Source organism: Thamnophis elegans, chromosome 15 (genome assembly GCF_009769535.1).
Source record: "Thamnophis elegans isolate rThaEle1 chromosome 15, rThaEle1.pri, whole genome shotgun sequence".
In the NCBI taxonomy this organism is placed as follows: domain Eukaryota; kingdom Metazoa; phylum Chordata; class Lepidosauria; order Squamata; family Colubridae; genus Thamnophis; species Thamnophis elegans.
Genome location: NC_045555.1, coordinates 8,731,194 through 8,758,599, shown reverse-complemented (window position 1 = coordinate 8,758,599; position 27,406 = coordinate 8,731,194). Strand labels below are relative to the sequence as shown.

The window sequence follows — 27,406 nt, the reverse complement described above, 5'->3', positions numbered from 1 at the left end:
GATAGTTGGAAGGACTGGCTGGCCATGCCCACCCTTCCCCTCCCAGGAGTCTCCTTGTGTCCCATTCATCATGCCAGGTAAATGCAGGGCCTGCGTGGAGGCTCTGGGAGGAACCCGGATGAGGCCGTTTTCGCCCTCCCGGAGGCTCAAGGAAAGCCTCAAGAGCCTGGGGAGGGTAAAAATCCCACCCCTCTGCTGTAGTGCAGGAGGCTGAGTAGGTCACACCCACCCAGCAACTGGGCGGCGAAAATGTTTCAATCCCACCCCTGCACTGCATGTCTCCTTAAAATTCTCTATAGATTGATAAACGTTGACGATACACCATCCACTTGGCATCAACTCTTAGCGACCACATAAAATAGATTCTCTCCGTAATGATCTTCTTGATTGTTCTTCCCAAAGGGAGCCTTGTTTCTCAAACTTGGCACGCTTAAGAATGTGGACTTCGACTCCCGGAATCCCCTCGCCGGGCCTTTGATCTCCCCACACCTTACTTCTTCCCTTCAGATCCCATGTGCTTCAGCTGTAGAGAATCTTGCAATCTCCGTAGTCCTGATTCTCCTTCTCTTGCAGGACGAGATTGAATTTGGCTACATTCAGGCACCCCACAAGCAGTTCCCGGTGGTTTTGGACTCTCCGCGGGATGGAGGCCTGGAATATTTTGCCGTCAAAGAGATTTTGGTAAGTGCTTTGTTGTTGTTGGTTGCAAAGTGGTGTCTGGCCCATCACGACCCCAAGGACAACATTCCTCTAGGATTCCCTGTCCTCTACCATCCTCTGGAGTCCATTTAAGCTCACGCCAACTACTTCGGTGACTCCATCCAGCCACCTCTTTCTCTATCATCCCCTTCTTCCTTTGCCCTCCATCTTTCCCAGCATGAGGCTCTTCTCCAGGGAGTCCTTCTTCCTTCTCATGAGGTGGCCAAAGGATTTGAGTTTCCTCTTCAGGATCTGGCCTTCTGAAGAGCAGTCAGGGTTGATCTCCTCTAGGACTAACCGGTTGGATGGCCTTGCAGTCCAAGGGACTCAATGCAGCAGTCTTCTTCTCCAGCACCAGAGTTCAAAGGCCTCCATTCTTTGGTGCTCAGCCTTCCTTATGGTCCAACCTTCACAGCCATCCATTGCAACTGGGGAAACCATTGCTACAGCTGTACTTTCCTCTCTTAGTGACCTTGTCATGGGAGCTGAGGCACTCCTCAGGGGCAAAGACATCTAAAAATATTATTCAAGGGAGTAAGCAGCAGAAGACCAATAGCAAACTGGCAGGAAAATCTGGTTTAAAAAAAAAAAAAAAAAGCTTTCCGTTTTGCACTTTGATGGAGCCCTGTCTGGAAAAGATCTTGACAGACTTGAACAATGGGCCCTGTCTAACAAAATGAAATTCAGTGGTGAAAAAAGGAAGATTTTACACTTAGGCAAGAAAAACCAAAGGTACAGGTACAGATTGGGTGAAACTTGGCTCAATAGCAGTAAGTAAGAATAATCTTGGAGGCCCAATGAACAATCACTTCAATATGAGCCAGCCATGTGTGGCAGCTGCCAAAAAAGCCAACACAGTTCTAGGCTGCATCAACAAAGGGATAGAATCAAGATCACGTGAAGTGTAAAATACCACTTTATCATGCCTTGGTAAGGCCATATATGGAATACTGCATCCCGTTTTGGTCACCATGGTTATTGAGCTCTGGAAAGAGTGCAGAGAAGACCAAAGAGATTATTAGGGGAGTGGAAGCTAACTCTGAGCAGGAACCAGAGAGGCTGGTTGGCCACCAGGAGGCGCCTGAGGCGTGGAGCAGCGGTGAAAGCCAAAGGGAGTTGGTCCCGGACACCAGGCAAAGGCGGGCAGATAAATGCAGAGAGCAACTACGCAGATACAGAAGATAATTGGACCCAGGTGGTTGTAATTTGGCTCCTCCCAAAGGAGTATATAAGGAGAGACTTTGGGAGGAGGCTGTTTGCAGGATTCAACTAATATACCAACGCTGGAGAAGCTCTCGTGTGTATTTCTTATCTTGGAAGTCTGGATTGCTGCCAAAGTCTTGTCAGTGTGTTTAATTTACTGTGAATAAATTGTCTAGCAGTAATCTTGTCTTGGAGTGCCTTGGCGTACAGCGGAGAGAGGGTCAGAAAGGGAGGTATGATAGCAGTGTTCCAATATTTGAGAGGCTGCCACAAAGAAGAGGGGAGTCCGGTCAACCTATTTTCCAAAACATCAAAAGGCCAGGCAAGAAACAATGGTTGGAAACTAACGAACTAGAGGAGCAACCTGGAATTGTGGATAAATTTCCTGACAGTGAAAACTATTAATCAGGCTTAGCTTTAGAAGTTGTGGGTGGCTTTCAAAAGGAGACTGGGCAGCCGTTTGTCCGAAATGGGATAAGGACTGCTCGAGCAGCGGGTTGGACTAGAATACCTCCGAGGCCCCTTCCCACTCTATTGTATAGAATAAGGATTCGACAATAAGAAAAAAAGGATTGGCGGCTTAGTCTTAATCCTGTATATAAAGTTTCTAGCCCAGTGATGGCAAACCTTTTCAGCACTGAGTGCCCAAACTGGAACGCATGTGCATGCAACATGCATTTGCGTGTTCCAGAGTGCTGGATAACCAATGACGAGCTGGCTGGCATGCGCATGTCTTTTTGGGGGCCATTTTCTGGGCCATTTGCAGGCCATTTTTGGGCCAAAAACAGCCTGAAAACAGACAGAAAAATGCCCAAAAACTGGCTTGAAAACAGCCCAAAAATGGCCTGAAAATGGCCTCAAAACAGCCTGAAATTGGCCTGAAAACGGCCCAAAATGGCCTATATTTTGGCTGTTTTTAGGCCTCTTCAGGCCATTTTCTGGCACTCCGACACCCGCGAAGACCAGCTGGCTGGCGTGCGCATGCCTTTTCGGGGCCATTTTCTGGGTTGTTTGCAGGCCGTTTTGGGGGCAAAAAACAGCCTGAAAACAGACAGAAAAATGGCCTGAAAACGCCCCAAAAGTGGCCTATATTTTGGCTGTTCGTCAGCCGTCTTCAGGCTGTCTTCTGGCACTCCAACACCCGCGAAGACCAGCTGGCGACGGAGCACGTGCCCCCTGAGAGGGCTGTGCGTGCCACCTCCGGCCCGCGTACCACAGGTTTGCCACCTCAGTTCTAGCCTCCTCTTCAACCCTCGGGCACTTGCTTGCGTTAGGACTTTTCCCGACAGGCACAATGCAGCAGGCATGCCATCCTTAATGGACCTTCGGATTGCCGAGTGTTGTTTTCAAGGTCCCATGTCGATCCGTGGCGTCCAGAAGTGGAATGCATGAACTGGACACCCATATTTAGGGGATGGCGTATGCTACAGATGCCCTGCCAAGAATGGAAAGGTTTTCTGGAGGGCCCAGACCTCCTCCGCCAAGGACTCCGTCAAGGACTCCTGTCCCCCCTGAGTTCCAAACCTATCAACCCCTCAAAAACTCTGTACGATCCCCAATAGGGACCCTGCAACGCTTCGGCACCCCTGAATTTGGGGGGGGAGGGTAGCCTGTGAATTTAATCGGATCTCTTCCCATGTGGCGCCAGAACCTGGCTGTTTTCGAAGCGTAGCTGGTAACCGGAGCCGAGAGCGAGGCGCCGCCAGTGTGACACGAAGAAGACGCTCCCTATCCATATATGGACTGATCATTCCTAAATGTAGGAAATCCATCATTTCTCCTGCCTTCCGATGAGGACGTGCAACCCTGAATTGGTCACGGAGGGAGAAATAGCATACCTCTCTCACTTTGCAAATAAAATCCAGGTTGGTTGACGGAGATCAACCGTGGGGGGAAAAATTTTCTACCTGTCTCCTGCCGTTTGTTTCGCCAAGGGAAACCAAGAAGCCGGAGTGCTTAAATATTAAATATCCCCATCTTTTGTTCAATCTTTCCTCTCCTTGGCCCCCTGACTTTGTGCCTTCTCATTTTCCGATGAGGGTACTTAGCAGACTGCTCTTTCTCACCACCGGCTGGATAAGTGCCTGTTCGTAGCCTCTTGAGAGGCACTTAACGGAAAACGAGACCAGGAAGAATTCATTTCTCCGTGGACACAGAGCAGAAGGAAAAGAATTTGGTAGCGATCAGGATGGAGTTTCGGGATTTCGCGCGGTTTTCTAGAGATATCTGGCCTTCTTTGGCTGTTTTTGCACCGCAAATTGTTATCTTGGAGGAACATACAACATACAATAACAGACTTGGAAGGGGCCTTGGAGGTCTTCTAATCCAACCCCCTACTTGGGCAGGAAACTCTACACCACTTCAGAGAAATGGGTATCCAACATCTTAAAAACTTCTAGTGTTGGAGCATTCACAACTTCTGGAGGCAAGTTGTTCCACTGATTAATTTTTCTCACTGTCAGGAAATTTCTCCTTAGTTCTAAGGTGCTTCTCTCTTTGATTAGAATATAGAATCACAGAGCTGGAAGGGACCTTGAAGGTCTTCTAGTCCAACCCCCTGCTTAGGCAGGAAACTCTACACCACTTCAGACATGTGGCTATCCAACATCTTCTTAAAAACTTTCCATGTTGGAGCATTCACAACTTCTGGAGGCAAGTTGTTCCACTGATTAATTGTTCTCACTGTCAGGAGATTTCTCCGCAGTTCTATGTTGCTTCTCTCCTTGATTAGTTTCCACCCATTACTTCTTGTCCTGCCCTCATTATTCCTTGTCTGGCCTTCGGGTGCTTTGGAGAATAGTTTGACTCCCTCTTCTTTGTGGCAACCCCTGAGATATTGGAACACTGCTATCATGTCTCCCCTAGTCCTTCCCTTCATTAAAGAAAATAGTAAAAGAAATTGTTGAGAGGCGTCTGGGTTCGAATGTGGTGCTCCTTTGGCCGAGGACAGTGCAGTTATTTCCTTCCACTTTTTAAGCCACTGTCCTGGGGCATCCTGGGTGAGGCAGCATGCCGGCCAACTTGGGGATATCTGCCCCACGAGTAAAACATGCATTAAAACCATGTAGACACATTTGAGGCTTCTGTATAAGTGCCCAGAGGGATTGCCAAATGCCGCTTGCTAATCCCGGGGAATTTGCAAGAAAGCTGAAAAAGGAACAGGGCAGCCAAGTGGAGGGAAGGCGGGTTTTCTTTCCACACCTCTTGAGAATTAATGGCCTTTTTAAAAACTTTAGCAGAAGCTAGCAGAAACCAAGGCTTGTAACTCAAGACTCTCTCCGGCTTCGGCCTCCCCACTTTCAGAGCCTGGCTGTGGGGAGGGGAAACAGGCAAGGGAAGGGGGGAGGATTTGCAAGGTTGTGAAAACGGTTGCGCAAGATTTTCTGAAGCTGTAGTGTCTCCTGGTGCCTGCCTTCCTTTCTCAAATGCTGATTCTGTTCTACAGAGGAATTATTGAGTCCGTCATCTGCACCTCTATAACTGTCTGGTTTGGCTCTGCAACCCAACAAGACAGACAGAGACTTCAGAGGATAATCAGAACTGCAGAAAAAACAATGGCACCAACCTGCCTTCCATTGAGGACCTGGGCACTGCACGAGTCAAAAAGAGGGCTGTGAAAATATCTGCAGACCCCTCACATCCTGGACATCAATTGTTTCAACTCCTACTCTCAAAACGACGCTATAGAGCACTGCACACCAGAGCAATTAGACATAAAGGCAGTTTTTCCCCCGAACGCCATTACTCTGCTAAACAAATAATTCCCTGTCTAACTATTCACTAAGGCTGCACTATTATTACTATTAGTCTTCTTATCGTTCCTCTCCCCCATCTCCTCCCACTTAGGACTGCAGGACTGTAACTTTGTGGCTTGTATCCTTGGGATTTATTTTGATATTGTTTCCTGATTGCTTATTTGTACCCTTTGGCTATCATTAAGTGTTGTATCTTATGATTCTTGACGAATGTATCTTGTTTTTTTTATTCACACTGACACCTTACGAACCGAAAACAAATTCCTTGTGTGTCCAATCCCATTTGGTCTATTCCTATTCCTCCTATTCTTTCTATTTCCATTCTTTCTATTTCTATTCAATTTTATTCCTATTTCTATTCCTATTCTTTCTATTTCTATTCTTTCTATTTCTTATTCTATTCCTATTCCTATTCTTTCTATTCTTTCTATTTCTATTCTATTCCCTATTCTATTCTATCCCCTATTCCTATTCTATTTCTATTCTTTCTATTTCTTATTCTATTCCTATTCCTATTCTTTCTTTCTATTCTTTCTATTTCTATTCTATTCTATTCCCTATTCTACTCTATCCCCTATTCCTATTCTATTTCTATTCTTTCTATTTCTTTTTCTATTCCTATTCCTATTCTTTCTTTCTATTCTTTCTATTCCCATTCTATTCTATTCCCTATTCCTATTCTATCCCTTATTCCTATTCTATTTCTATTCTTTCTATTTCTTTTTCTATTCTATTCCCTATTCTATTCCCTATTCTATTCTACTCTACTCTATTCCTATTCTATTCTATTCCCTATTCTATTCTATTCCAAATCCTATCCTATACATATCCCTTTCCTGTTCTATTTCTGTTCTACTCTACTCTATTCCTATTCTATTTCTATTCTTTCTATTTCTTATTCTATTCCCTATTCTATTCTATTTTACTCTACTCTATTCTATTACCTATCCCTTTCCACTTATTTCTATTTCTGTTCTATTCTACTCTACTCTGTTCCTATTCTATTCTATTCCCTATTCTATCCTATCCCTATCCCTTTCTTGTTCTATTTCTAGTTCTTTTGTATTGTATTCTATTCTATTATGTCTATCCTACATTCTATTCTATTCTATTATTATTCTATTCTACTCTACTCTACTCTACTCTACTCTACTCTACTCTACTCTACTCTACTCTACTCTACTCTACTCTACTCTACTCTACTCTATTCAAAGAAGTCTGGCCACATGCACACAGGGGCACACACGTGTGTCCTTCTCCGTGCCAACCAGAGAAGTTTCTCCCTGCCTGGGCTCAGAGATGAAGACGTCGTCAGTGACCTCCTGCCAATCTCCCGGAGCCCATGGTTGGCACAAGATCCTGACAAGCATACCTGGCAGGACAGACTGCCCTTCCCTCTCGCCTGTCCCAGCGGCCCAGTCCGCTGGATGGAATTACAGCCGCGTGGCCTGGGCACAAGCCGTCTAATTTGCAGCAAAGCTGCCCTGGCAGGTTCTCCTGGACCCGAGCGGCTCTCCGTTTTCAAAGCCCTTTCTGTCCCTCTCTCTTCTTCTTCTTCCTCCTGCCTGCCTGCCCTGGAGTGAGATTCCTTTGGCTAGGAGGAAAGCCCCCCCAGTGGCTTCATCAGGACTAGTGGCTTGACGGCAGAGAGATTTACAGCCGGGATTCCACAGGGCTGATTGGCGGATAAGTTGGATATGTGCCTTTGCCTTTCCTGGGAAGCGGGATTTCCTTGGCTCGGCTTGAGTCCCCTGAAGTGTTTACGAAAATGGTCTCTGAACGGCAGAATGTGCAGAAGGATATTTCTGTGCATTTTGCTCTGCGGGAAGCTGTGGGGCTCCGTCTGCACACAGGAGGTGACCACAGCTCTGGAGGAACTTTTCCAATGTGACTTCCTTTCTTTCCTTTTCCCTTCCTTCTTCCATTCCCTCCTTTTTCCTTCCTCTCTTCCAACCACCAAAGTATTCGTCTCTCCTTTTCCTCCTTCCCTTTCTCTCTTCCTTCTCCTTCCTCCCTTCCTTTTCCTTCTTTCTTTCTTCCCTCCCCATCCCTTCCTTCCTTTCCTTCCCTCCTTTTTCCTTCCTCCCTTCCAACCACCCAACTATTCTTCTCTCATCTCTCCCTTTCCTCCTTCCCTTTCTCTCTTCCTTTTTCTTTCCTTTTTCTTCTTCCTTCCCTCCCTCCCCCATCCCTCCTTCCCTTCCTTTTCCTTCCTTCCTTCCTCCCTTCCATCCACCTAACTATTCTTCTCTCATCTCTCCCTTTCCTCCTTCCCTTTCCCTCTTCCTTCTCCTCCCTTCCTCCCTTTTCCTTCTTTCTTTCTTTCCTTCCTTCCTCCCTTCCTTTTTCCTTCCTCCCTTCCATCCACCCAACTATTCTTCTCTCATCTCTCCCTTTCCTCCTTCCCTTTCCCTCTTCATTCTCCTCCCTTTTTCCTTCCTTCCTTCCTTCCTTTCCTTCCTTCCTCCCTCCCTCCCTCCCAACCACCCAAGTATTCTTCTCTCATCTCTCCCTTTCCTCCTTCCCTTTCTCTCTTCCTTCTATTTTCTCCCTCCTTCCCTTCCTTCCTTCTTTCCTTCCTTCCTTCCCCATCCCTCCCTCCTTCCCTTCTCTTTCCTTCCTTCCTGGCAGTTCTCCAAACCAGATAAGATCTGTGACTGTAAATCCTCATTTGCTGGATGCAAATGAGCAGAATTCACAGCAAATTAATAAAAAAGGGGTTTTGTCAGGACAAGGAGTTGGCTTCAAGCTCTTAGGAAGCCTTGGACAGAACACCTCTGGTGGAGTTCCCCATTCCATTCTCACACTCATGTCCTTGGTTGTTATGTTCTGGATTGGCATCTCTGCTTCCTGTCGTCCCTCCTCCCTACCCCCCCTCCCACATTTTACGGCAGGGTGCCAGCCGAAGGGAAGCATCCTGAAGTGTTTACGATGGCAGACCTGAGCCAGAGCTTGGATTCCTGTCCTCTTCAGGTAGACATCTGCCATGAAACTTCATCTCTTGCTTTCTCTCCCCAGGGCCCAGATTTTGGCTACGTGACACGGGAGCCTCTCTTTGAGATCGTCACCAGCCTGGACTCCTTTGGGAACTTGGAGGTCAGCCCCCCAGTCTCGGTCCATGGGAAGGAGTATCCTTTGGGCAGGATCCTCATTGGGAGCAGCTTCCCCACGTAAGCAGGAAAAGTTTGTGGAAACTGGGGAATGCAGCTTATTGATTTTTATGTGTATTATTTGGGCACGCTCAAAGTTTCCTTCCTTCTCTCATTTCCTTCCTCTCTTTTTCCTTCCTTCCTCCCTCCCTCCCAACCATTCTTCTCTCTTTTATTCCTTTCTACCTCTCTCCTTCTTTCTTCCTTTCATCCATCCATCTATTCTTCACTCATCTCTCCCTTTTTCCCTCCCTCCCTCCCTTTTCCTTCCTTCCTTCCTCCCTCCCTCCCAACCATTCTTCTCTCTTTTCTTCCTTTCTACCTCTCTTCTTCCTCCTTCCTTCCATCCATCCATCTATTCTTCACTCATCTCTCCCTTTCTCCCTCCTTCCCTTTTTCCTTCCTTCTTTCCTCCTTCCCTCCCAACCATTCTTCTCATCTCTCCCTTTTTACGTTCTTCCCTCCCCTTTTCCTTCCTTCCTTCCTTTCTTCTTCCCTTCCTTCCTCTACCTTTCCCAACTATTCTTCTCTCATCGCTCCCTTTCTACCTTCTTCCCTCCCTTTTTCCTTCCTTCCTTCTTTCCTTCCTTCTTCCACCCCTCCCAACTATCCTTCTCTCATCCCTCCCTTTCTATTTTTCTTCCTTCCTTCCATCCAGCCATTCTTCTCTCATCTCTCTCTTTCTACCTCCCTCCCACCTTTTTTGTCAAGGTATTGAGGATTTAATAGCTGCCAGCTGATGAAAGGTTGTAAGCTGTAATCTGCAAGCTGATGTAATGTAATATAAGGCAGATGCAATAAGGCTGGTTCATTGCAGCTATGGTGTAACCCTTTTAGGATTCTGATGGGACAACAATTCTTTTCTCCTCCCTCCCTCCTTCATTCCTTCCTTCCTTCCATCCATCCATTCTTCTGTCATCTCTCCTTTTCTACCTTCCATCCTTCCTCCTTTTTCCTCCCTTCCTTCTATCCATCCATCTATTCTTCTTTCATCTCTCCCTTTCTGCCTTCCTTCCTTCTAGTTCTGGGGGACGCCGAATGACCAAGGTGGTGCGCAATTTCCTCCAGGCCCAGCGGGTCCAGTCCCCAGTGGAGCTGTATTCAGACTGGCTGACCGTTGGCCACGTGGACGAGTTTGTGACCTTCGTTCCCGTCCCTGGCAAGAAGGCAAGAATGGCACAATTTTTCCTTTAAAATGTCTTCCTACATTCTCCCAGTTGGGGCAGCTTTATGGTGCCCTTCTCTGCTGGGCTTTCAAAGAGTGCCAGCACTCTTAGTAGTAGTAGTAGTAGTAGTAGTAGTAGTAGTAGTAGTAGTAGTAGTAAGTAGTAGTAGTAGTAGTAGTGGTGGTGGTGGTGGTGGTGGTGGTGGTGGTAATCATCATCTAACCAAAAGCTAACTTGGAACTGGTTGAGATCAGGAGTACTGAAAAAAGAAACAGAAGGCTTTATTTTGGCAGCTCAAGAACAAGCCTTAGCCACAAGGTACATGAAGGCCAAAATTCAGCATGTTACCACCAATAGCAAATAATTGACTGGACCCAGATCGAGTTGAACGATTTGGACAGAAAAACAAAGAAGCTTATGACAATGAATCATGCCCTGCACTCTAAAAGTGATGTTGACCGATTATATCTACCAAGAGCAGAGGGTGGTCGAGGACTCCTACAAGTAAAACAGACTGTGGAAGAAGAAAAACCCAGCTTGAATGATTACATCCAGAAAAGTGAAGAACCAATGATTAAGGAAGTAAATAAAGGAGGCCTTTTAAAGACAACTAAGTCAAAAGCTGAATATAAGAAAGAAGTAATTGAGAAGTGAGCTGAAAATTGGAAAAAACAATGCTACGGATAGCCAATGCTTGAAAAGGCAAAGCTGACCAAAAGCTAACTTGGAACTGGTTAAGATCAGGAGCACTGAAAAAAGAAACAGAAGGCTTTATTGTAGCAGCTCAAGAACAAGTCTTAGCCGCAAATTGCATGAAGGCAAAAATTCAGCATGTTACCACCAATAGCAAATGTCACCTCTGCAATGAGAAAGACGAGACAGTCAACTATTTGATCAGTGGGTGCAGCAAAATTTCACAAACTGACTACCTACAACGCCATGACTGCGTTGCTAAAATCATTCCCTGGAAACTGCCAGAAGTTTAGATTTGAGTACAGCAAAAAACACTGGGAACATCAGGTTCAGAAGGTTTTAGAGAATGAGAAATTCAAGATCTTGTGGGACTTCAGAATTCAGACTGACAGGCACTTGGCCCACAACACACCTGACATAACAATAGTTGAAAAGAAAAAAGTTTGGTTCATTGACATTGCAATACCTGTAAATGCATGAATTGAAGATAAGCAGCAAGAAAAAAAATCACAAAGTACCGGGACTTGCAAATTGAAGTTGAGCGACTGTGGAAAAAGAAATCGTGTGTTGTCCCGATTGTAATTGGAGCCCTTGGAGCAATACCTAAAGGGCTACCTCGCTATTTGAAAATTTTAAATTTATCAGACTTGAACATTCTGATTCTACAAAAAAACCACCCTACTTGGAACAGCTTATATCCTCCGACGTTACTGTTACTGCATCTCTGTTCCTGGAGATGCCAGAGTCAAAGAAAAAGAACTAGAAAAATTAATGAAATATCGCGACCTGGCCATTGAAACTACACGGCTATGGATGAAACATGTAACAGTGATACCCACTGTCATCGGGGCACTTGGCACCATGTCCAAGAATTTTACAAAAAAACTTAAAAGAAATTGCAGCTTCCTGCAATAACACCAGCAGAATTGCAAAAAACTGTGCTACTAGGAACATCATATATTTTAAGAAGATACTTGGTTGATACCTAGGATGCTGGCAGCAACCCGTATCAACCATTAGCACCAGTCAATGGTATTTGTGATGCATTTTTGAATGTTCAGTTGGCTGAGTTTCATGTTTAATGAATAAAGTATAATAATAATAAATAATAATAACTTATTGATATCGCTGTACCAGGAGACACCAGAATCGAAGAAAAAGAACTAGAAAAAAATCATGAAATAACACGTCCTGGCCATCAAAATGGTTCACTGACTAAAGGGCGACCGACAAAAGCGCGCCTGACTAAACCGCGGTGACAAAACCGCGAGTTCTAAAGCGCTCCGACGAATGAGCGCTGAATCGCGCCGACAACAGCGCAGCGACAGAAGCGCGCTGTAAACCTAAACCTAAACCTAACCCTAAACCAGTGGTGGGTTTCAAAAAATTTTGGAACCTCTTCTGTAGGTGTGGCTTGCTTTCCGGGTCCACTGGAGGAACCTCTTCTAACTGGTTCAGTAGATTTGACGAACCGGTTCTACCGAATAGGTGTGAACTGGTAGGAACCCACCTCTGCCCTAAATGTAACTCTAACCCTAACCCTAAACGTAACCCTAAACCTAACCCTAACCCTAACCCTAAACCTAACCTTAAGCCTAACCCTTACCTTAACTTAAATCGCCCTTCTGTCGACGCGCTGTTGTAAATCGCCCTTCTGTCGACGCGCTGTTGTCGACGCGTTGATGACATCATGGTTTTAGCGACGCGGTTTTGTCGGCACGCTTTTGTCATGCGCGCTTTTGTCGGGTCACGCATCAAAATTACGTGATTATGGATGAAACATGTGACAGTGATGCCCATTGTCATCGGGGCACTTGGCACCCTGTCCAAGAATTTGACACAATACATCAAGAGATTGCAGCTTCCTGCAATAACACCAGCGGAACTGCAAAAAAAAAAATTGCACTACTCGGAACATCGTATATTTTAAGAAAATACTTGGGTCTATGCCTAGAATGCTGGCAGCAGCCTGTATCAACCATCAGGGCCAGCTAATAATATTTGTGATACATTTTTAAATGTTCAGTTGACTTGAGTTTCATGTTTAATGAATAAAGTAGATAATAATTTATTGAAATTGTCTGCCACATTATGCCCAATGTCTTCCTTCGCCGCCCCCCCCCCCCCCCCGCAATTCCGGATGCTCATGGCCAGCCCCTCCGCCTGCTACAAGCTTTTCCGAGAGAAGCAGAAAGAAGGCCACGGGGAAGCCATCATGTTTAAAGGTGAGTGGTCTCCCGCATCCCCAGTTGCAAACTTTTGATAGCAGAAGTGGAGTGGTGAGACCCACTTCCCTCCCCGAGAATGGGAGGAAGTCTCCAAGTGGGTCAGTAGCAACGTAAATTGTGTGCCGGAGGGAGGATGAGCAAAGTTTAGTTTAGTTTAGTTTAGTTTTTTAGTTTAGTTTAGTTCATTGTCATTGCACCTCGTACAATGAAATTAAATGCCATCTTCAGTGTACATTCTAACTATAAAAATAAAAACACAAACACACATCCTTGCTATATCATTGAATTTGAAAACCCCGATATTACATTCAAGTTTCCAAGTTTAATAAAATTTGTATGCCGCCCACTCCCATTGGGACTCTGGGCGGCTCACAACAAGACAAAGAAACATTTAAAATTTAAAAGTAAAAAATACAATATTAAAATTCCACATCATCCATTCCATCTAAGCGGGGCTGGATATCAATCAACAGCCCCAGGCCTGCCGGAACATCCAGGTCTTGACGGCTTTACGGAAGGCCGGGAGAGTGGTAAGGGTCCGGATCTCTGCGGGTAGATCGTCCCACAGGGCCGGTGCAGCAACAGATTGCACTACACCGTAGAATTCAATATGGTTCCTGCCCTGGGATAGAAACTGTTTTTCAGCCTTGATTTTATTGTCCTGTACCGGCTGCCAGATGGTAATAGTTCAAAAAAAAAAAGCGGGAGAGGGGGAATGGATCTTTAAGGATGTTTTGAACTTTCTTAAGGCAGAGGGAACTATAAAGCTCTTCCAAAGAGGGGAGAGGGGCAACCCATGACCCTCTGGGCAATGACATTGACCCTCTGGAGCGCTAATCGGCAAACCAGACACAGGTGCAGTAAGTTAAAATACTCTCTATGGTGCAGCGGTAGAAGGTCACCAGCCGTTTTTCGTTAATTTGTCGTTTCCTGAGATGTCTCAGGGAGTATAAACTCTGCTGGAACCTTTTGACCAGGATTGCAGTGTGAGTTGCCCCAGGTGAGGTCCTCTTTTTATGACGACACCCAAAACTTAAAACTGACCACTTGCTCCACTCAGTCTCCATTGATAAGCAAAGGCTGGGTGTCTGATCTATTCCTTCTGTAGTCCGCTATAAGCTCCTTGGTCTCCTTGGTGTTAAGGACCAAGTTATGGTCTCCATACCATGAATGCAACCAGTCCATCCCATCTTGATCAGTGACCTTCTGCGCAAACCATGCCATCTGCTGCAAACAGTTACAGACCTTGAAGACCAGATATCTGGAATAGGAAACAACATATCTGGAATAGGAAACGGTGGCATTTTGGCACCCAGTTTTATCCTGGGCTTCTCTAAAGCAGATGTGCAGGATAGACAAGATTTTTCTTGCTGCGAGGGGGTTTAGCGGGCAGGGCTACAATCCTAGCGGAGGCGGGTGGCACCGTCGGAGAGCTAGCGAGACCCGCTTGACGCCAGGCAGAGCAGCGCTCGGAACAGGTGGGAGGGGATCGCAGGCGGGTGACATTTTATTGCCCGACAGCTGGGCCTTCCGAGTGGGCCATTTCTCTTCATTTAAAAAGGAGCTGAAGGGGACGTAAATCACCACACTTCCCAATTCCCAAATGGAGGGGTGTCGTCTCCAATGGAGATTAGCTGCCAGGCCGGATGGGTCCCTCGGCACAGCCTGGCTGGTGACTCTGCTTCCTCGGCTCTGCCTTCCTGGGTGGGGGGGGGGGGCAAGTGGGCTTTGAAGGGGACTGAAAGGTGGAGGGTTTTTCTCAGGCATCCCACCTTGGTCATCCACAGAAGGGAAACAACCTTCACGTTTGCCTTCTCTCCCCCCACGTTTCTTTCTCTCTCTGTCTGTCTCTCCCTCTCTTTCTTTCTGTCTTTTTCTGTCTGTCTTTGTCTCTTTCTCTCTCTCTCTCTCCCCCTCTGTCTGTATCTCTCTCTCTCCCCCGCCCTTTCTTTCTGTCTCTCTCTCTCTCTCTCCCTCTTTTTCTTCCTCTTTCTTTTTTCTTTCTGTGTCTTTGTCTCTCTTTCTCTCTCCCCCCGTCTATCTCTCTTTCTGTCTCTCTCCCCCCTCTGTCTCTTTGTCCCTGTCTTTCTCTCTGTCTCTGTGTGTCTCTCCCCCCTTCTTTCTCTCTCCCCCCTCTGTCTCTGTCTCTCTCTGTCCCTCTGCCTTTGTCTCTCCCTCTTTCTGTCTGTCTCTTTCTTTCTCTTTGTCTCTTTGTCTGTCTCTCTCCCTGTCTTTTTCTGTGTCTCTCTCCCTCCCTCTCTTTCTTTCCCTTTCTGTCTTTTTCTCTCTCTCCCTCTGTCTCTTTTTCTATCTTTTCCCGTCTGTCTCTGTCTCCCTCTCTGTCTCTCTCCCTGTCTTTTTCTCTCTGTGTCTTTTTCTCTCTCTCTCTCCTTCTCTTTTTCTGTCTCTCCCTCCTTTTTCTCTCTCTGTCTCTTTCTGTCTTTTTCCGTCTCCCTCTCTTTCCCTGTCTCTTTCTCTGTCTTTTTCCTTGTCTGTCTGTCTCCCTCTCTCTGTCTCTCTCCGTCTTTTTCTCTGTCTCTCCCTCTCCCTCTTTCTTTCTCTTTCTCTCTCTCTCTCCCCCTGTCTTTTTCTCTGTCTCTCTCTCCGTCTCTTTCTCTGTCTTTTTCCCTGTCTCTGTCTGTCTCCCTCTCTCTCTCTCCCTCTCTCTCTCCCTCTGTCTCTCTCCAGGATACTCAGGCACAGATACCAAACGCGTCACCATCAACAAGGTCCTTTCTAATGACATTATGGTGCAGGAGAATCAATACGTACAGGTGAGGCTTTACAGGGTGTCGTGTGTGTGTGTGTGTGTGTGTGTGTGTGTGTGTGTGTGTGTGTGTGTGTGTGACCTTGCTTTTCATTTGCCTCTCTAAATCCTTTTAGAGACCAGATTTCTTTCTGGTCATCTTCTAACTTTGGTAGAAGGCTCAAAAGAGATTCAACAAAACCATGATCAGAACAAATAGATAATAACAGAGTTGGAAGAGACCTTGAAGGTCTTCTGGTCCAACCCCCCCTGCTTAGGCAGGAAGCCCTACACCACTTCAAATGATTATCTAACCTCTTCTTAAAGACTTCCAGTGTTGGAGCATTCACAACTTCTGGAGGCAATTTCTGTTCCACTGGTTAATTGTTCTTAACTGGCAGGAAATTTCTCCTCAGTTCTAAGTTGCTTCTTTCCTTGATTAGATTCCACCCATTGCTTCTTGTTCTGCCCTCAGGTGCTTTGGAGAATAGGTGGACACCCACCCCCTCTTCTTTGGGGCAGCCCCTCAAATATTGCAACACTGCTATCATGTCATCCCTTAACCCTTCAATGGTTTTCCATATATCTCAGAAATTTGGGGAGCACAGCATATATTTTGAGGTCTAAAAATCTAGTGGGAATTTAAGTGTCTGCGTTCTAAGGATGTCTGCACGTTTCAAAGCTCTTCGGCTTTGAAACGGAGATGAGCACCGCCCCCTAGAGCTGGGAACAACTAGCACATATGTGCGAGGGGAACGTTTACCTTTAATGCTGGGTCCGGCCACTGTTTTTCTCCCCCCTCCAGAGGTGCATCGACTGGAACCGCGATATCCTCAAGAAGGAACTGGGCCTGAGCGAGAAGGATATCATTGACCTGCCTGCCCTCTTCAAGATAGACAAAGGAGGAAAAGCCATGGCTTATTTTCCCAACATGGTGAGCGGGGGAGGGGGGCTGCTGGTGTCAAAGCCCCCAGTCCTAGCAACATCCTTGGAAACCTCTGTTTTGGCCGGCCTTCCTATGCTCCCTCTTCACTTTTTAAAATTTGCAGAAGTTTTAAAGTTTACTCCTTGCAAAATGCTCTTTGCAGACCTCGGCACTTGAATTGACCTGTGTTTGCATTTGCCCCATGGATGGAGTGGGGAAAGCTCCCCCCCAAAAAAAAAATTTAGGAAGGGCAGCCTTTGATGATGCTGAAAGCGAGCCGGGGAAGTGGCTGCTGCTTTTCTGCCTCCTTACGTTGTGTGGGAGGGCAGATAATAGCAAGAGGACTTAGACCAGGAGTCAGCAATCTGAGCCGCATGTGGCTCTTTCATCTGCTGCGGCTCCCTGTTGCTCAAAATATGCGTCACAACCGCCAAGGTGCGAAACCTGCTGGCACGTGATTTATTGAGTTTTTCAACACCCAGTAAGCCAACCCTGGTTAAATGCAAGAAAAGTTTCAGAACAGAACAGAATATTCAATTCAACTACATATATTAGTTTTGTGGCTGCTCGGGAAATAATCAGACACGGGAAGGGTTTTTGTGGCTCCTGGTGTTTTCTTTTGTGTAGGAAAGGGGCCCAAATGGCTCTTTTGAGTGTTTAAGGTTGCCGACCCCTGACTCAGACTTATATACCACTTTATAACCCTCTCCAAGGGATTAAAAAATCAGCCTATTCCCCCCAACAATCTGGATCCTCATTTTACAAAAGGGCGGAAGGCTGAGTCAACCTTGATCTGGTGAGGATCGAACTTTTGGCAATGGGCAGAATTAGCCTGCAGTACTGCATTCTAACCACTGCACCACCATGGCTCTTCGGGGCCACGTCCTCCATGTGCTCACTTATCCCCTCTTCCCAGTCAGCTTCTGAAATACAAGGCCGTTTCTGCCCCCCAAATTTTCCTCCCCCCTCGAACGAGGCTTCCCCAAAAAGCACGAGGAAGAGTCCTGGTCCCGACAAAACCCTTTTTATTAAACAAATGTGAATTCCTCTCCTTCACATTCAGTGAAGGTCTGGCAAACAGTTTTTCAAAGGAGTAATTATGACCACAGACCTTATCTAGCTTGGAAAGCTGCCATGTAAACATTTTCCCAAATGAAGTGCTGTGCAAGGAAAGACTGGGCACAGAGTCTCTGAGATTCACGGACAGATCTTCACACTCCTGAAACGAATCTAATGACGGACCGAATTGTTTCCTGCAAAAGCCCACTCCCCTTTTGCTCCTCTTTTATTCCCTATGGGAGGGCCAATCACCATCCACCTGTGGCTTTACTCCCAAGTCGACCCTGATTTCTGAGCTGTTCTTGTCTTCTGCATATGCGCACACTGGGAACAGGCTCCAGCTGTTCCTCTGCCTCACTGGCGTCTAGCTCCAAAAGAGTTGAGAATTGCCAGACAGCCTCGGCCCCGTCTCTGCCTCTGACACAGAGCCCTCATCAGAGCCTTTCCCAGACTCCAGGAGTGGCCCATGTTCCTCCCCAACCTGCTCACTGTCTGAATCTTCTGCCAGCTCCATTGTCAACTGGCAGGCCACAACAAAACCCCTCACTTAGCACGTTGTTTTGCCTTTCATTCTTATCTTCCCAGGTGAACATGATTGTGCTTTCCAGGGATCTGGGCATCCCCAAACCGTTTGGGCCCATCATCGAGGGCGAGTGTTGCTTGGAGCAGAACGTCTCCTCCATGCTGGAGCCCCTGGGGCTGGCCTGCAGCTTCATCGACGACATCTCCTCCTACCACAAGCAACTGGGAGAAGTCCACTGCGGCACCAACGTCCAGCGGAAGCCGTTCGCCTTCCAGTGGTGGAAGGCAGTGCCCTGAAGGGGCGCTGCCGCTCACCGGGAAAGTCGAGAGGGGACGTTGGGTTTCAGACACACACTTTTTGACCCTCCCGGGTGCCTGGTTGACCTGCGTGAGCGGGAATCTGGGCGTCTTTACACGCCCGCTTTGAGAAGCTGCGTGAGTCAGCAGGCGCCGCGAGGCAGGGGGGGAGGAGAAACTGTTTGTCTGAACACTGCAAGGTAGCATGTTGTGTTGATTGGACCCAGTGTCTAGGCTCTTATACGGAGCGTTGCAGGGCCCAATCAGGTGTCCTGACTGCTGTGTGTATGGTGTGGGATTTCTTTGCCCTCCCTAAATTAATCTTCAGCATCCCCCCCTTCCTTCCTTCCCCTGATATGTAGCCAAGAAAAGGGCCCTTACGCAGGGGAGGGGTGCGTGTTACAGCTCTCGGCCTTTGTTGTGGGAGCCCACTTTGGAACAACAGGAATAAAAATGAGGCGACAACGGTTGTGGCGTGGCCCAGTGGTGAAATTCAATTTTTTTTCCTACCAGTTCTGTGGGTGTGGCTTGGTGGTCATATGACCGGGTGGGCATGGCTTGGTGATCGTGTGACCGGGTGGGCATGGCTTAGTGGTCATGACCGGGTGGGCGTGGCTTGGTGATCATGTGACTGGGCGGGCATGGCTTAGTGGTCATATGACTGGGTGGGCGTGGCTTAGTGATTGTGTGACCGGGTGGGTGTGGCTGCACAACTGACACACACAATGTAAAAGCAGCTGAACTTCACACAAAACGGCCCCTGCAACAAGCAGGAACCTCACAGAGAGCTCAAAAAACCAACTATCACGCTTTACACAAAAATAACACAAAAGCTGCACAACTGACTCACACTCAACGTAAAAAGCAGCTGGACTTCACACAAAAGGGCCCCCTTGCAACAATCACAATTAGGCACAGATGATTGTCACAACGCTGATCATTGAGAACTTTTTAAAAACTTTTCAAAGCATTTCCTACTACCACCCCTCCTACCATGCATTTCACCCCTGGCGTGGCCATAATTGCAGCGTGCGCGTGCGAGGATTTTGCAGAGTGCGATGTCCCTTCTGAAGGGGGGGCGGGAGGATTTGCAACCGTGATTTCGTATTTTTATTATTCCTTGAACAAACATCTTTGGCTGCTACTATCAAGACTCTCTGTCCCCCTCCCCACACACAGACACAAATTCATGCACCGTTCACACAGCCAGAATAACAACTAGGGGGGGGGGATTTGAATGGTGGGGTTTGGGGTTGAAATGGAAAGCTTTACAGCTTGGATTGGAAGGGCACACCATTGTTTCTGGAGAGATGGCTTCTGGTGTTGGAAAGAGCCCAAGGGCATCGGGAGGGAGTGACAGAGAGACCAAAAACAGGAACGCTTTCACCAGAGGGGAAAATCTGTAGTCACTCCCCCACCAAATCCCCTAAACTTGATTAATTTAGGATAGAATAACAGAGTTGGAAGAGACCGTGGGGGTCTTCTAGTCCAACCCTCTGCTTAGGCAGGAAACCCTCCACCACTTCAGACAAATGGTTATTCAACATCTTCTTAAAACTTCCAGTGTTGGAGCATTCAGAACTTCTGCAGGCAAGTTGTTCCACTGATTGTCCTCACTGTCAGGAAATTTCTCCTTGGTTCTAGGTTGCTTCTCTCCTTGATTAGTTTCCACCCATTGCTTCTTGTCCTGCCCTCAAGTGCTTTGGAGAATAGCTTGATTTCCTCTTCTGTGGCAGCCCCAGAGATATTGGAAGACTGTTATTATGTCTCCCCATGTCCTCCTTTTCATTAGACATATCCAGTTCCTGCAACCGTTCTTTATATGCTTTAGCTTGCAGTCCCCTAATCCTCTTTGTTACTCTTCTCTGCACTTTTTCTAGAGTCTCCACATCTTTTCTACATCGTGGCGACCAAAACTGGATGCAGTATCCCAAGTGTGGCCTTCCCAAGGCCTTATAAAGTGGTATCAACACTTCACATGATCTGATTCTATCCCTCTGTTGATGCAGCCTAGAACTGGGTTGGCTTTTTTGGCAGCTGCTGCACATGGCTGGCTCATATTTAAATGGTTGTCCACTAGGAATCCAAGATCCCTCTCACAGTTACTACTCTTTAATGTTCAGTCACTATTTAATGGGGGGGGAGGGTTGTGGCTCTCTTATGCTGCACCAATCTGTCCCATTTGAGGTTTAGTGCAATTGTAGAAAATGAGATGATTTAATCACCGAGTCTTGTGTGAATTCAGCCAACATTGCGACTTTGAACAAAAAAGGGCGTTGCTAGATAAAGTCAGAGACATCACCCTGCCAACAAAAGTGGGCATAGTCAAGGCAATGGTTTCCCCAGTTGCAACGGATGGCTGTGAAGGTTGGACCATAAGGAAGGCTGAGTGCCAAAGAACAGAGGCCTTTGAACTCTGGTGCTGGAGAAGAAGACTCCTGCACTGAGTCCCTTGGACTGCAAGGCGATCCAACCGGCCAGTCCTAGAGGAGATCATCCCTGACTGCTCTTTAGAAGGCCAGATCCTGAAGAGGAAACTCAAATGCTTTGGCCACCTCATGAAAAGGAAGAAGGACTCCCTGGAGAAGAGCCTCATGCTGGGAAAGATGGAGGGCAAAAGAAGGGGACGACAGAGGAGGAGGTGGCTGGATGGAGTCACCCAAGCAGTCAGCGTGAGCTTAAATGGACTCCAGAGGATGGGAGAGGACAGGAAGGCCTGGAGGAACGTTGTCCATGGGGTTGTGATGAGTCAGACACAACTTCGCAACTAACAACAACAAATAAACCCAGGTGGAATTTCCTTTTGTTCCAACAGCCAACATCTCAGCCAGAGATGTTAATTAAGGCACCCCAGTGCCTTAATTTTGGGGCGCCAGGCAAACAGAACAAAAAAGGGCCGAAGTGCAGCACGGAGACAGAGCCTAAAATCACCCCACCCCATCAGCTTCCCCACCACCCTCCTCCCCAAATTCATAAAACAACATTAAAGCGTTGCAAGAAAGCTCCGTCCAGTGGCCAAACTTTTAATTACAGACTTAACAGAAATTTCCACCGTAAAGGTTTACATAAAATGGGCACCCTCTGGCAAGGGAACCCCTGCTGAACTCTCTCGCCATTCCCCTTGCCCAAACCCATCAAACGTTTTCTTCCCCCTTTAAACCCCCACACTGACAGGGACAACCCGCCCCCTCCCACGCATGGCATGAATTAAGCCAACACTGCCCTCTGGTGGGACCTTGTAGGTCATCTAGTCCAAACCCCCCACCCAAGCAGGAGACACTACACCATTTCTGACAGATGGCAGTCCAGTCTCTTCTTGAAAGCTCCCACAACTTCCAAAGGCAACTTCTGTTCCATTGGTCTCACTGTCAGAAAATTCCTCCTTATTTCTCTTATTAAATTCCTCTTATTGGTCAGTTTCCATCCATTATTCCTTGTCTGGACTTCAGGTGCTTTGGAAAATAGCTTGACACCCCCCCTTCCTCTCTGGGGCAGCCCCTCAAATATTGGAAGACTGCTATCCTGTCTCCCCTGGTCTTTCTCTTCACTAACTATTGAGGTCGGGTGGGATTTCTGAAACGGAGGGTGGGGGGAGAGTATCTTGCCCCCAAGACAGGTTTGCTTAACCGCACGGTGGGCTTTCGATTAGTCAGCACACCTCCTCCTGGCTTCGCATGTGGAAGATTCCCAGAACAGGAATGAATTCATTCAGCAGTCAGGTGCAATAAGTTGCATCTAATGCAACCTCGTCCCTCAGTCTTTGTGGAGGCTGGCAAATACAGAACCAGGCTTCCCGTTTTGCACTGCAAGCAGCCAATAATTCTATTCCCCCCACCCCACCCTTTTTAATAAATAACAAACACATCCTGCGCAAGTCACGACACAAACCTCCCGTTGAGAATTAAGACCTGTTAGCCCTGTTTATTTTCTGACTGGTCCGCTTGTTCCCCTCTCTTGCTTCCTGCTCGGCTTAAAAGCAGGAATTAAAACGAGCTACATTCCGTAGCATTGACCCTTCCCTCCCTCTCCCCAGTTTTGCAAAAATGATGGGATGGGGGAACTTTGGGGAAAAAGCATGCCAAAAAAAAATAATAATAATAAAGTTGCCCGAACAAGGCTGACCAGAACACCAGATATCCCTGCCTCTTAAAAGACCCTCCCACGTTATATCCTTCCTCACTGCATCGGAGAGCGGCGAATGTCGTAGAACCCCTGAGGAAGGAGTCCCAAGGGCCATCGTCCATAGCGCCACTTCCCATGCTCTGCCCTAGGGGAATCCTCACACCAAGTGGGTCCCCCGCTCCCCTTGCTTTGTTCAGTCCCTGGCAGCTCGGAATGGTATCCCAGAGCAGCTCACGCGTTGCCCGCATCGGGATCGATTTCACCGTTCCGCAACCGGGAGTCCTCAGATGCGGATAGTGTTAATCCGGAGCGGCTGCACGTTCTTCCCATTGGCGTGGCTTTGCCCGGGGCTGAAGTAGGAGCAGAGTTTCCCCGGGAACTTCTCCCGGAAAGTGTAAAGCCAGGACATGTCGTCGGCGTTGTAGAAAATGAGCAGCCCCTTGGCGTAATCCAGGAAGACCCCAACTTTCTCCAGCTTGCTCTTGACGTTCAGCCGCGTCCAGGGCTCAGTGCAGGCGCTGTACTGGTTGCCGTCGTGCATGACGATGCAGTAGAATCCGCGGCTGGGCTGGATCTGGATGTTCCCCTTGCGGGTGACGGCCTCGTGGGCCAGCCCGATCATCCACTGGGTCTTCTCCGAGACCACCACCTCCCAGTAGTGGATGCCACCATTGAAGGCCTCTGAGCCCAGCACCGAGACCTCCACGTCGAAGCGCTTGGGCGAGTCCTGCAGCGGCTGCGGGTGCAGGTTGCCGTAGGAGACGAGGGTGCAGTCGTCGGAGAGGATCAGGCGCTGGTGAGCGGTGGCCGGGTCCAGGGTCAGCGTGGCAGGCACTGGGGAAGGAAGGGGGAGAGAAAAGACGGAGTGAGGTCACCTGATTGGGGAAGAACCAAGGCCGTCTCTAGGGACTATGGTAACTCTGTTCTGGAAGGGGGTCAAAACAAAAAAGGCCATTATCCAAATGGGATAATTATGATTGAAGCTCTTTGGGAGGGGCGGGTTCTAACTGAAGCTTCCCAAGAGCATGAAGCCAACTCCTGGTCCCGACAAAACCCCCTTTTATTGATTGACTGTGGGAGGATTTACAGTCACAGACCTTATCTGGCTTGGAGAGCTGCCTGGCTGGTATCTGCGAAACATGGCAAAGAGTCTTGGAGAGGTACGAACCAAAGAAGCCTCCTGCAAATTCCACTCCCCTTTCGCTCCTATTTTGTTCCCTCTGGGAGGGGCCATTCATTGTCCACCTGTGGCCTTACTCTCAAGTCGACCCCTGTTATTTAGCTGTTCCCTTCTCCTGGCAACTGCGCAGGCACACACTGGGAACAGGCTCCAGCTGTCCCTCTGCCTCACTGATGTCTGACTCTGAAGGCAGCTGATAACTGGCATACGGCTCTGGCCCACCCTCTGCCTCTGACACAGAGCCCTCATCAGAGCCTTCCCCAGACTCCAGGACTGGCCCATGTTCTTCCCCAACCTCATCACTATCCGAATCTTCTGGTGGGCCACAAGAGGCAGTTATATTGCTCTTTGGAGGTTTCAAGGCCTTGGAGTGGGTCTCCCGACCACCTAACTGGGCAAGGAGCTGACTCACCTGGCTGGATGTCCTGGAACAGGGATTTCCAGATGGTGTACTGCAGAGGCCCCATGTATTTCGATGTGGGGAAATCCTCATAGGTGAGACTCGTTTCGTGGATCTTCCCCTTCAGCCTTTGGGGGGGAAGAGGGGGGAGGAGACTGAGATTAGCCTCTGCTGTGCCCCTAGCCCCACCTCCTGGCACTGCCCACCAGCTCCACGCACCTCTCCGAGAGAGAGGCGATGCCCGCCAGGAAGTTGTGCTTGTCGGTTTCCGCCAGTCTTTCCTGCAGGATCTGGCTACCTTCTTGCACTTTACGCAGCTGCAGGCTGTAGCGCTGGATCTTCTGCTCGATGTCAGTCAGAGTCCGGGCCGTGTCGGCCTCCAGCTCCTCCAGCATGGCCTTCTGGCGGTCGCGGAGCAGCCGATGCAGCCGCTCAAAGGCTTCACCGATGGTGGCCCGCAATCCCTTGGCCGAGGACTGGAAGACAGGCAAGCAAGCACTGAGTAGGTCCCGGTCACCAGGGGATGGGAATGTCCAGGGCAGAGCCCCCCGCCCGGCCCTTACCTTGGTCTCGGCCAGCTGATGCTTCAGCAGAACCAGGGCTTCCGTGTGCCCACGCTCGCTGTCCTGGAGGGTCTGCAGCTGCTCCTTCAGCTCCCTCTGGAATGAGACCGGCATTGGGGTGAGAGTCTCTGGGCAGTGTCTAGGCAGTGCCCAACCCAATCCAGGCAGGATAGGGGGAGACAGTGGGACTCATCCTCCCAGCCTCAGTGGGCACCCACCCCTGGGAGCACCCATCTCAGAGAAGCAGGAAGCTCACTGCCCTGCCCCATGGCTATCCTGCCACAGTGGCAGAGCAGAGCCCCACACCCAGGGAAGCAGGAGTGCCCCTTGGACAGCCTGGCACCGATCCCAGAGACATAGCAGACCCCGGCTGCACCCACCTTGAAGAGGGAAGGAATCCCTTTTGTGTGTGTGTGTGTGTGTGTGTGTGTCAAAGCATGGCCCCAGCTGGCTACCACTCAGGGAAGCCCCTTGGCCAGTCAGGCACCTATCCCAGAGAGGCAAGGAGTCCTTGTGGCTTGGAATGGGGTGCAAAGCAAGGCCCAAGGTGACCTGCACCCAGGGAAGCAGGAGTGCCCCTTGGACAGCCTGGCATCCACTCTGGAGACATAATAGACACCCCCCCCCCTCCAGCTGCGCCCATGCCAGCCTGACACCTATCCTGAGGAGTCAAGCAGTCCCTTTTCATGTGGTAAGGTAAAAGTTCCCCTCGAACCTATGTGCTAGTCGTTCCCGACTCTAGCGGCCGGTTCTCATCTCTGTTTCAAAGCCAAAGAGCCAGTGCGGACCAAAGACATCTCCGTGGTCATGTGACTGGCATGACTAAAGGTCAACGGTGCACGGAACGCTGCGACCTTCCCACCAAAGGTGGTTCCTATTTTTCGACTTGCATTTTTTACGTGCTTTCGGACTGCTAGGCTGGGACAAGTAATGGGAGCTCACTGTTACGTGGCACTAGGAATTCGAACCTCCGAACTTTCTGATTGACAAGCTCAGCGTCTTAGCCACCACGTCCTCCATTGTAACCTCATTTAAAATAATAATCCAGGCACACTGTAGTTGGGAAAGGATCTTGCTTTGCTATCATTGGTCTCCACGCTCATCTGGATCTGCAGCGTCTTAGACACTGGTGTTGCATGTGAAGGTGTGTCAAACCAGGATCCCAGCTAGCTACCACCCAGGGGAGGAGTGTCCCATGGCCAGCATGGCACCACCACCCTGGGACCAGAGGAGACCCCCTCCCCAGCTGCCCCTATGCTATCCTGGAGAAGCAGGGAGCCTCTAGAGATCTGGCCCAGTGGGTAGGGGATGAAGCAGGATCCCAAGTGGCCCTTGCCCAGGAAAGCAGGAGTGACCCATGGCCGGCCTGGCACCCACCTTGGGAAGTCAAGAGGAAACCTCCCCCCAGCTGTCCCCATGGCACCCATCCCGGAGCGGCAGAGATTCTCCATGGTCTGGCCCGGGTGAGGTTGGCAAAGCAGGGCCCCAGCTGGCCCAACCCAGGGGGAGGGGGCTCCTTGGCCAGCCTGGCACCCATCCTGATGCCAGAGACGCTGCCACAGCTGCCCCCATGCCAGCCTGGCATCCATCCTGGAGAGACAGGGAGCCACCTCCTCCATGGTCTGGCATTGGGGGGGGAGGACAGAGATGCCCCCCCCGGGAAGCCCCTCCCCCCTTCCGACCTGCATCTCCTCGAAGGCCTCGTCCAGCCCGGTGACCTGGTGTTGCTCGTGGAGGGCGGGCCGGTCGCAGAAGAAGCAGACGACGGCGCGGTCGGTCAGGCAAAAGAGGCGGACTTTGGCGTGGGCTTTCCCGCAGGGCGTCCCTCCGCCTCGGCCTCCCCTGCCGGCGCCTCCCAGGGCGGCCTCGGGCGGGAAGGCGGTGAAGCGCTCGACGATGTTGGCCAGCTTGAGGCTGGGAGCCAGGGCGGGGGCGGAGAAAGCCCGGCGGCACTCGGGGCAGTCGCGGGCCGGAGCCGCCTGGGCCTCCTGGCGGCTCCAGTGCTCCGAGATGCAGCGCCGGCAGAAGTAGTGCTCGCAGCCGAAGCTCACCGGCTCCTGATAGAGGCCCAGGCAGATGGGGCACAGCAGCTCGTCCTTCAGGCTGCAGCCCGGGGCAGGGACCGACATGGCGGCGCTTCCCTCGGCCCTCCGCCCGCCCTCGTCCTCGGAAGGCGCCGGCTGCGGGCGGGGGAGGGAAATTAGGCCAGAGAACGAGAGAGAGAATAGAAAAGCGGACAGTCTCGGAGCCGCTTCTCGGTAAGAATGAAAAGGCTTCCGGCTCGTTTCCGGAAGCGACGGACGGATTTCCGGCCTCACGCTCTACGGGGTGGCCACTCTAGGCTGCGCACCGTCCTCGGTGGTGGATTCGTGACGTCATAGAATGGCCTTTGGCGCGGCGAAAGGCGCTTGTCGGACTTCTTGCCTCTGCGGGGAGGCCGCTCTAGCCCGCCCGCGTCCTCGATGGTGGATTCGTGACGTCACAAAGACTGGCCCGTGTCCGCCCTGCCCCAATGGCCTTTAGCGCTGCGCGAGGCACTCGTTGCATTTCCTTGTCTCTGCGGGGAGGCCGCTCTAGGCCGCGGCGTCTTCAATGGTGGATTTGTGACGTCAGACAGTGGCCCGCACGGCCGGCCCGATGAGGCGCTCGTCGGACTATCCCTGTGTTGGCGGGAGGCCACTCTAGGCCGCGCGCGTCCT

At 49.4% G+C, this 27,406-nt stretch overlaps 2 protein-coding genes across 2 annotated transcripts in view; one reads left to right on the top strand and one right to left on the bottom strand.

The window, feature by feature from the left end:
• The window catches only part of LOC116518614 (protein-arginine deiminase type-2-like), a 42,491-nt gene extending 24,049 nt beyond the window's left edge, over positions 1 to 18,442 (top strand). Inside the window, exons 10-16 of the mRNA XM_032232130.1 lie at positions 574 to 681; positions 8,676 to 8,827; positions 9,829 to 9,968; positions 12,792 to 12,890; positions 15,582 to 15,667; positions 16,445 to 16,573; positions 18,209 to 18,442. Of these exons, the coding sequence (XP_032088021.1) occupies positions 574 to 681; positions 8,676 to 8,827; positions 9,829 to 9,968; positions 12,792 to 12,890; positions 15,582 to 15,667; positions 16,445 to 16,573; positions 18,209 to 18,442 (948 nt within the window). The remainder of the gene's footprint in view (positions 1 to 573; positions 682 to 8,675; positions 8,828 to 9,828; positions 9,969 to 12,791; positions 12,891 to 15,581; positions 15,668 to 16,444; positions 16,574 to 18,208) is intronic.
• Positions 18,443 to 21,920: 3,478 nt separating this feature from the next.
• On the bottom strand, positions 21,921 to 27,357 carry ERMAP (erythroblast membrane associated protein (Scianna blood group)). The gene is made up of 5 exons (XM_032232076.1): positions 26,390 to 27,357; positions 24,708 to 24,803; positions 24,364 to 24,620; positions 24,157 to 24,272; positions 21,921 to 23,398 (listed from the first exon to the last, which is right to left on the bottom strand). The coding sequence occupies exons 1-5, from the start codon at positions 26,834 to 26,836 to the stop codon at positions 22,848 to 22,850; spliced, it is 1,467 nt and encodes a 488-aa protein (XP_032087967.1). The 5' UTR covers positions 26,837 to 27,357; the 3' UTR covers positions 21,921 to 22,847.
• Positions 27,358 to 27,406: the final 49 nt, after the last annotated feature.